Source organism: Atta colombica, unplaced genomic scaffold, assembly GCF_001594045.1.
Source record: "Atta colombica isolate Treedump-2 unplaced genomic scaffold, Acol1.0 scaffold153, whole genome shotgun sequence".
Lineage (NCBI taxonomy): Eukaryota > Metazoa > Arthropoda > Insecta > Hymenoptera > Formicidae > Atta > Atta colombica.
In genome coordinates this window covers 2,838,704-2,848,152 of record NW_017259243.1, presented here as the reverse complement: position 1 = coordinate 2,848,152, position 9,449 = coordinate 2,838,704, and the positions used below count along the sequence as shown (strand labels likewise).

General features: G+C 36.0%; 3 protein-coding genes across 5 annotated transcripts in view; 1 reads left to right on the top strand and 2 right to left on the bottom strand.

Annotated features, from left to right (window-relative positions):
* LOC108685486 (uncharacterized protein C45G9.7) overlaps nucleotides 1-640 on the bottom strand; it is a 1,770-nt gene extending 1,130 nt beyond the window's left edge. The window contains exon 1 of the mRNA XM_018190291.1: nucleotides 187-640. Coding sequence (XP_018045780.1) covers nucleotides 187-243 — 57 coding nt within the window. The 5' untranslated portion in view covers nucleotides 244-640. The remainder of the gene's footprint in view (nucleotides 1-186) is intronic.
* Nucleotides 635-3,929, top strand: LOC108685483 (ribosome-releasing factor 2, mitochondrial). Its single transcript, XM_018190285.1, has 5 exons — nucleotides 635-762; nucleotides 1,253-1,455; nucleotides 1,575-3,346; nucleotides 3,498-3,644; nucleotides 3,718-3,929. The coding sequence occupies exons 2-5, from the start codon at nucleotides 1,305-1,307 to the stop codon at nucleotides 3,877-3,879; spliced, it is 2,232 nt and encodes a 743-aa protein (XP_018045774.1). The 5' UTR covers nucleotides 635-762; nucleotides 1,253-1,304; the 3' UTR covers nucleotides 3,880-3,929.
* A 3-nt stretch (nucleotides 3,930-3,932) lies between these two features.
* Nucleotides 3,933-9,449, bottom strand: part of LOC108685485 (transcription factor kayak) — a 35,699-nt gene continuing 30,182 nt past the window's right edge. For 2 of the 3 annotated variants that reach the window (XM_018190288.1, XM_018190290.1), the window contains exons 2-3: nucleotides 6,114-6,545; nucleotides 3,933-5,814 (exon numbers count right to left, since the gene is read on the bottom strand). In XM_018190288.1, coding sequence (XP_018045777.1) covers nucleotides 5,236-5,814; nucleotides 6,114-6,545 — 1,011 coding nt within the window. In that variant the 3' untranslated portion in view covers nucleotides 3,933-5,235. The remainder of the gene's footprint in view (nucleotides 5,815-6,113; nucleotides 6,546-9,449) is intronic. The other variant, XM_018190289.1, reaches the window with a different exon arrangement.

Here is a 9,449-nt window from a genome sequence, read left to right as displayed (position 1 = left end):
AATATTATATTATATTATATTATATTAATATTACATTATATTAAAATATTATATGTATTAAAAAAAAATTCTGAACATTAATTGCGAGATAGAAATAAGACAACCCACTATAGTATCCTAATAGCAAAGGGCGTGTGTCGTGAACAACAACTATGTGATAAAATCTAGACAAATCAGGATCCCTACACTTAGGCACTCCATCGCGGTACCCGGCTGATGTTGAAAAGCCATTTTCGCGCACATAATCAAGTAACTCGGGCTCTGCCACGCGCTCTTTCCTTTTTAATAAATTCCCTCCCTGACACTCAAGTTCAACCGACCGATGACGCACGATTAATCACGACTAATAACCAATCCACGGCCCGTCTTTCTCGACAATATGTACTGCGCAATGTGCGATTCAAATGAATGAGAAATTTGCTAACGAATGTCGGAATAGCAAGACTTCTTGTCAATCTCGGAGCGCGAACAGATGATCGCTCAAAGAGGATCTACATCGAACAGAACTCAACGTCTTGACAGCCATGCGTAAACGTAAAGTGCAAGAATGACCATGCGCGTGCAATCACTGCAATCGATGCGTTCCAAAAGTTTCCATCCAGTGGTCTGTTTTCTGTTCCTGCACTAGACTGCACTAGCATTCTGTTTCCCACTTTCAACAAATATCAAATATATAACTATCTCCCTTCAAGTTCCAAAAGTGTACACTAGTTCAGCCACAGAAAGCCACATCTCGGAAGGAAAGTGTCTGATTACCTTGCCGTACGTAATTTTTATGTAATTATATATTCGTTGAATAAAAAGTATTTTACGAAAATGAAAGAAAATACAATGTCTCTTCAATCATCTAACAAATCCATTCCAACCTAGCATATATATGTTTCAATCTAGCATATATATGTTTTTTCGACATGATATGAAATAAACTTTTAGGTTATAATGTTATATATTTTATATACTTTTTTTCTTTAAATAATAATTCTAATAAGCTTGACAAATTTTTTAAAACAGCAATTTATTACATATAAAATTTATATATAAAATATTAATAAAGTAACTTTAATAAAAAAAAGAGAATAAATCTTTTATTAAAAAAAAATGTTTAATTTTTCCATTACCCAGTAGAAAAAGAGAGAGTTTTAAAATATTTTGTAATAAAATTTAATTTATTAAAAATCTATTTTGACTGAATCAAAAAGTTAAGCATAAATTAATTTGAAAGAAAAGAAAAATAAAAGAATGATGTGTTCAGGAACAGACAGTGATTTGGAAATGGCACTGCCAGATTTCACAATTCCATAAAGATGCTGAAGCATAATTTCTTAAAGACATCATGGTGCAAATTGCGCACGCGATATATACACAAAAATGCTTCTCTGTCAGAGGCATTTAAAAGTAAAGAATGTGCAACTGCAAAGATACGTAACATTGGCATATTGGCACATATTGATGCTGGTTAGTATTGTTTTGATTGATTACTCTAATAATATTACTTTATTAATTATAGCGAATAAAACATACTTAACTTATTTTGACGGATATGTTTAGATATAAATAACTATATTTTTCTTTAGGAAAAACGACTACAACTGAAAGGATGTTATACTACTCGGGTCTCATTAGAAATATGGGAGAAGTTCATCATGGCAACACAGTGACCGATTATATGGAACAAGAACGTCAGCGTGGAATAACAATCACTTCAGCTGCAGTCACGTTCAAATGGAAAGATTATCGTTTCAATTTAATAGACACCCCTGGTCATATTGACTTTACTATGGAAGTCGAACAGACTTTGCAGATATTAGATGGTGCAATTGTAGTTCTAGATGGATCTGCTGGTGTGGAAGCCCAAACATTAACAGTTTTCAGACAAGCAGACAGGTATAATATACCTCGGATAATCTATGTTAACAAAATGGATAGGGCAGACGCTGATTTTAATATGAGTTTACAGTCTATTGAATCCAAATTAAACGTAGAAACACTACCTATTCAGATTCCTGTAGAGAAGGCAGGAGTTTTAGAAGGTATTATAGATATAATAACTATGGAAAAATTAATATTCGATAAAAAAAATCAAGGTATGCATTTAATAAAAACAAAAATAGCTGAAAGTGAAGATGCAAGATTATGGAATATTGCCAGTGAGCAGCGACGATTATTGACCGATAAGCTGTCAGGCTTAGACGACAAACTGGCAGACATTATTATAGAGCAAGAATCTCTGGATAACATACAGCCACAAATGTTGGTCGATTCCTTACGTAGAATCACTATAAGTAGGAAAGGTGTGCCTGTAACATTAGGAAGTTCCTATAAGAACATTGGAGTACAGCCTTTAATGGACAGCGTCATTCTCTATCTACCGTCGCCTACGAATGTATATCAATTGAATCCATATCGATGCTTTGAGAATAATTTAGCAGCCAGAGTCTTCAAGATTGTTCATGACAAGCAAAGGGGACCAATTACTTTTTTCAGGATCTATTCTGGCAATATGAAAAAGGGTCAAAAATTGTATAATATAACGCGTGATCAAATCGAACAATGTACTCGTCTATACATTGCTTGCGCCGATGATTACGAAGAGGTAATCGAAGTGAGTTATGGTAATATCGCGGCTGTAAGTGGACTAAAGAGTACTATCACGGGCGATCTAATAACGACAAGCCAATCCATAGCCAATCATGCTAAACAGATTATGCTGAAGGAGGACCCGAAGCAGCTAGACTATGTGAACAACTTCTTTGCATCTGGAGTAAACTTGCTCGATCCAGTTTTCTTCTGTTCTATAGAACCGCCCTCCCTTTCGGCACAATCTGCCCTAGAGACTGCTCTTCAAGAACTGCAGAGAGAAGATCTTAGTCTGCATGTGAAGAATGATCCAGAGACAGAACAGATTGTTCTTGGAGGGATGGGAGAGTTGCACATAGATATCATTAAGCAAAGAATCAAGACAGAGTATAAAATTGATGTAGATCTGGGTCCCTTGCAAATCGCTTATAAGGAAACGATTCAAGATGCCGTTAAAGATACGCTATCTATGGAGCACAAGATGGGTCATACGACGCATAAAGTTACTATCATTTTGTCTTTAATACCTAATTATGAGGGAAAAGAACAATTACTTCTTGATAAGTCTCCAGATAATGCTTCGAATATCAACAGTATTCATCCACGGGTAATGAGCGCGATTAAAAACGGTATAAAAGCTGCATTGCTACATGGTGTGAAATTAAGTTGTCCGGTAATTAATGTTGGCATCAAGCTCCACTGGCTAGAAGTAGCACGCGGTACCTCAGATACCATTATTTCTGCCGCTACCTCACAATGCATTCGAAAGGTCGGTGTATATAATCTCCAAATAAGTTCTATTAGTTACAATAATATTATTTGATGTTCATGATTTTATATATATATATATATTTTATATATAATCATTGCGTATTATTTAATAGGATGTTTAAATAACAATGTTTTTCATATGTGCATAGTTATTACAAGATGGAAATAGCATGTTATTAGAACCCATAATGCAACTGGAAATCGTTACACCAGAGGAATATTCATCGAGTATTAATTCTGATCTTACTCGTAGACGAGCAATAATACAAGAAATTGATATACGTGGCAATAATAAAGTGAATAAATTATATAATTATTTTATTATTATTGTTTGACAAAATATGACTAAATTTGTATTTCATTTCATAGGTGATTAGAACTCTTGCGCCATTATCGGAATTATTAGGATATTCAACAACATTGAGAATCATCACATCGGGTAATGCAACATTTTCATTGGAATTTAATCACTATCAACTAATGAGCTCTATCGACGAAGAACAAGCTATCGAAAAAATTAAAGGATTTTAAAATGAATACTACTTCTATTAGTAGAAGCAATAAACAAAGAGATAATATTATTGAAAGTACAATTTCACTTCATTTTATTGACTCAATCTAATCAAAATATATTGCAACATTATCATTGGTGCGTTACAATCTCCATATACAATTCTCAATAGCGACTACTAAATATGATACAGAAAGCTTTTTATAATGAGCTGCAGCAGAAAAATCGCTAGCTATCAGAAAATTATCATTATTTTCATTCATGCATCATAACTAGTAGTCGCGCATAAATATATTAATATTGCTTAAGATCATGCAAAAATGTCATACGTCGTAAAATATATGTATATATTATATTGTATGGAGGGATTAAATGTTATAATGTCGCGTGAGACTGGAAAAACGACAGCCGCGTATAAAAATTTATGACAACGCAGATAACACGAAAGCGAGATTTTCTTTTTAACGCGAAAAAATATTGGAGAAAAAATTTAGGAATTCCCGCATTCGTGTAATTTTTATTTATCCGCCCTATAATATTAAATATACATTTAAATTATGCAAACTCTTGATCTATCTTAAGCACAATTCAAAGAGCTCTTAAGACTCTTAATGTACTTAAAAGTTTGAGCTAAAATCTTGTTTTGTCTTATATTTTAAATTTTTATTTTCACAATAGAATTATAGTATAAAATTTCATTTGTCTCAATGAATCGCTTACAAAATGACAAATCTTACATTCATTATTTCTAATTCGTTATATTTTAAATGTTAAATATACTTATATCACTTGTATGCAGACATTATTGCTCATATCTGCGATAATTTCCTTTAAGGTGCAAATAACTATCGTTTTTTCTCTTCAAATATACTTTTCTTGTACCTACATTTTATATTTACAACAAAAAAAGATTATTTCATCAAGTGACAATTTAAAATTTCAATTGACAAGATTCACCTATAAAGAGGGAAATATTTCATATATACAAAGTTACAATTAAAAATGTCATATATACAAAGTTACAATTAAAAATTTCAGATTGACAAAATGCATCACGAATAGGAAAATACTGAGAGTCAAATATCTATTCGCAGACTATTAAAATCTGAATACACAAATCTTTTCTATATATGTGCTCGCAGTGCACATAGAAATTTTGAAAGAAAGATACAATTGAAAAGAAAAAGGTTAGCTATTCATAAGCAAAATCGCGTGAAAGAATTTTTATTAAGAGTGATCAAAAAAATTTCGTTGTAAGGAGCACACGCATAATACTTCTGCTCCCTCTTGTAGAAATCCTCCACGTCATGGTACTCCCGTTTTTATTCGGGATCGTTCTCTTCGTTGGACCCGTGCTCCACCATATCGTCGTGGCGTCACAAGCTTACAAGCTTTGGGGGATTCGCATCTGGGGAGCTGAGATCCACGGCGGACAAATTGCTTCTCTGTTGCGTCGAGCACGATGGTATCAGGGGCGTCGAGACCGGTGTAAGACCAGTACCACCTTCCATTAGGGACTCAAAATTAAACGGTATACCACTGGTTGGAGTAGTAATCGGCATACCGGCTACATCCATCGATGATTTCATGAAGGATGGTGTTTCCACCGTCTTGAAAGCAAGCGTGTCTGGTCTCTCTTTGGGCTCCACGAACATTGTCAGAGAATTCAGTCTGTTATTGTTGTCCAATCCGACTGGTAATGAATTAGGTCTATTCGGTCTCGTTGCCGCGGCTACCGTTGTGTCACCTTTCACAGATTCGGCAGCAAATTGATCCTCGACCGAAAGATCGGTCTTTATCACGGGTTTTATATCTAGCGGAGACGAAGGGCGTAGCGAACGGCGACAGACCGCTCTGTGGGCGTCCAAAATGAATTCCAGTTCATCTTTGACCTGTTTCAGCTGTTCAATCTCATCCTGCAAGTTTTGCTTCTTTTTTTCCAAACCCTCGGTTTCCTAAAAAAGATTAAAGATTTTTAGTGAATGTGAAGCTTTAAGGCAGCAACTCTAGACGCTCAATATTATTGTATAATTATATTATTGTATAATTATGTTGTACAATTATTGATGCTTCTTTTAATTCAAAACAAAGGAGACTCAATATGGCCTGTAGATAATCAGTAATATATCGTGCAACATCAAATATTGTTTAATATTGATCATCTAGAAACTGCTTAAAAATGTGAAAACTATGAAGACTGGAAAACTCAATATTCTAAATCACGCAACATTATGTCCGTAACCTGCGTACTTACTTCGAGTAGGGCATTGGTGTGATCCATTCTTCGCTTGCGGCATCTCGCCGCTGCCATCTTATTCCTTTCGCGCCGAATCTGTCGCCTCTGCTCTTCCTCGGGGGTCATCCCGATCGTTCTGGTGGGCCGCCTGCCACCCATATTCCGTCTAACTGGTTGCTGTTGCTGCTGTTGCGGTTGTGTTTGCTGCTGGGTCTCGATAAGGGTGGTCGTCGGCGCTGGAAGATGTATCGCCGTTGTGTTTTGCGTCTGTGCTGGAGTCGGCTGTGATGGTTCGACCAACGGCGGAACAAAGCCGGCTTCGCGACTGTGCGACGCTGACTCGCTTGTCAGCTCCAGGAACGTCTGCTCGATGCTGCGGAGGGTGGTCGGCGTCAGCGTTGGCGTCGTCCTGGTCGGCACTCCGCTATGTAATCCGTCCAGAGATACCAGCTACAACATAAAGATAACGGATGTTGATTGAAAATTTATCCAAAATCTCTTTTATAATTATTTAATTTTTAATTATATTATTCTACACTATCATAACTACATTGAGAAAAATTTGTAACTGAAAATGAACGAACCAGAAAATTATGATTATATCAATCAAAATCCTGGTTATCTCAATTAGAATTATAATAGATTTAACCAGAAAATTCTGATTTATTCATTTTCAATCAGAATTCCAATTAATGCAATCAGACGTTTTCTAGTGTAAAGAAACAGAAAATCTGATAATAAAGATTTATAAAGTATCAATGAGATAAGATTAATACAAATTTCACGAGTTATCAAGTGATGAACTAAACTGCAATGTTCACGAACTTTGGCACTCTAATAATGGATCTGAACATGGAGATAAATGCATAGCTTCTGTACAGAAAGAATACCCGTGGAAGCATTAATAAAAATTGTATAAGCGATTTAGTACAACTGTCAACAAGAATTAACTGTTTACTTCTTGTTGTCTATTGTTCCAGTTTCGTCCAAAATGACAGAAAGTGACTAACTACTTGATTTTGCGGTATAAAATTTTCTACGCCGTGTTTTTCACCGAAAAGAAACTGCTACTAACGTAGGTGCGTTATCATCGACTTTCCAGGTCCGATATCAGCCAGTTAATCTCACCAAGATGACTTGATTAAAAATATCCATGATTCAATATAGTCGATAACGTATCATCGCGCTAGCGAGATAGATCGCTCGCTCAGAATTATGTGATTCCGCGCACGGTTATTGAAATTACAAGACGCTCACGTTTCGTGATTTAATTCGCGAAAATATCGTCTTTTCCTCGCGTTCCGCGTCTCTGGCGGCAATTTACAAACGCCGCGCCAGCGCGGTACACGTGCGTTATAATGTTGCGCAATACTATAATTCGCATCGAATTAAAAACGTCGTTTCCATGCGGCGGCGGCGGCGGCGACGATAAAAAAGATTCGCGGTCACTCGAACGCGATTTCACTATAAGAGAGGAGAGGCATGGCAGAGGGAGAAGGGAGACCAGGGAGACGGACTTTACGAGCCCGTCGTTCTCCCTAACTACGACTGTATTAACGAGCAACTCGAATCGCAGCTCACGTAGCGACAACCTCGCGCGCCATTATCGCGCCGCCAATCGCCAGTCGGGGACGTAATCTATACGCGTTGCGCGTTTCCCAGAAAACACAAAAGGACGCAGGAAGGAAAAGAGAAGCCCCGCGGCGTCCTTCGTTCTCCTGCGCGTCGCGTCGGAGAGAAGACGTGCCGCGCGGCTCACTATCATTTCTAAAATTACGAATCGCCATCCTCCGACCGTTTAATGAAGGCCACCGTCGTCGACTTCGCCTCGCGATGAGAAACGTCGAACCACTGCGCACATTTAAGAAGTACGCAGGGCTAAAATCTACAATATATGTGTAAACAAGAAAAGGCATCCAGTATCTAATATATTCATTTACTTCTTTTATATTCAACGAGATGTTATTTGAATTAAAAAGTTGTCTTAATTGTCTTCTATTTCTAAATGTCTAATTCTAAGCAATGAAATAGCACTTGGACAGTAATAATGTTTGACATATGATTTATACTGCGATTTATAATTTTCACATTACAATGGGAAACACAAAGCAAAATAAAAAAATTTTACTTTGCATCAACATATAAAATATGCAAAGTAAAGCATTTTTTAACATGGTTATTTTATATGTATAACAGCAAAACAAAAATATATAACAACAAATCATGTTAAAAAACTAATTAAATAAGAGAGAATTTTTTCAGTCTTGAAACACAATCGTGAGCAGACCCAGAATAGTAACATGACTTATTAAATTGACAAGCGATTTAATATCTTTTGTTGCTAATAAGCATCTTTATAAGAATAATTAATGTTAATAATTTGATGTTAATAAGAATTTTAAATCTACAAATAATGTTTAAAAAATGTTAAAAAATATTATTTTGCATACTTGACGTGCAAAACAAGATTTTTTTTTTAATATGCAGTGCATCTTTTATCGATTAGTACACCTTTTTCGACGAGATGCTTTAAGACGAGAGAAAATACCGTAGGTAGGCGCTTTAAGTGTCATCGCTAAAATTACTTAGCGCAGCTCGGAACGGCTTCGCCGATTTCGGCCGTGGTCGTTTGGCCACCCACCGACCGGCCACGCTTCTCGCACCCATCGCAAACCATCATGCGGGGAACTTAAGGAATGTCCGGAGCGTTAAACTTAGGCGTTACCGAATCGTGTCTGTGCGCGTAGCGGCGTCACGGTCACTGGAATTCCGATCCTGTGTGAGAAAATGCCGAAGGTAATCTTGGAAATTACAGAAATTGCCGGGAGCGACCCATTTGATTGATTCGACAAAAATCGTAATGTTCATACCCTTGCTCTTTCTTGAAATCAGTGATTTCCATTATTTAATAAATTATTAGCAAGCTTGGAAACGATATTGTGCCGCGAAGAAGAGTGTTATAATTTTTGAAAGAACTTTTAATCCTCCATCTGTAATCTGGATCTTTTTTGGTACAAGCGAAATTTTATTATCAAATTTCTCCGAAATAAAGAAGGATAAAATCCAGTTCTCTTATTGCTAAGTTACACATTTTTAAACAAATTTTCTATTTTTCCTTATTTCTGCTCAAATTTCAATTTTTGTTAATTAAAGGTTTTAAATTTAAAAATCCAGATTGCAGAGGGAGGAAGTAAAAATATGATTGCAAATAGAGGGTTAAAGAACGCAAAAAATTGCAGATCTGATGACGATACATATATTAGTCATAATTATGATTTTATATGTCTAGTGGAATTGCAACTTCGTTTTATTATACAATTTTTATCGATCCTCCGATTGATAAAATATAGCATA

Excerpts from the sequence above, each read along its gene's own strand:
- LOC108685483 (XM_018190285.1), top strand. The coding sequence starts at position 1,305 with ATGCTGAAGCATAATTTCTTAAAGACATCATGGTGCAAATTGCGCACG. Across the intron at positions 1,456-1,574 it reads ATTGGCACATATTGATGCTG|GAAAAACGACTACAACTGAA; the intron begins GTTAGTATTGTT and ends ATTTTTCTTTAG. Across the intron at positions 3,347-3,497 it reads CCTCACAATGCATTCGAAAG|TTATTACAAGATGGAAATAG; the intron begins GTCGGTGTATAT and ends ATATGTGCATAG.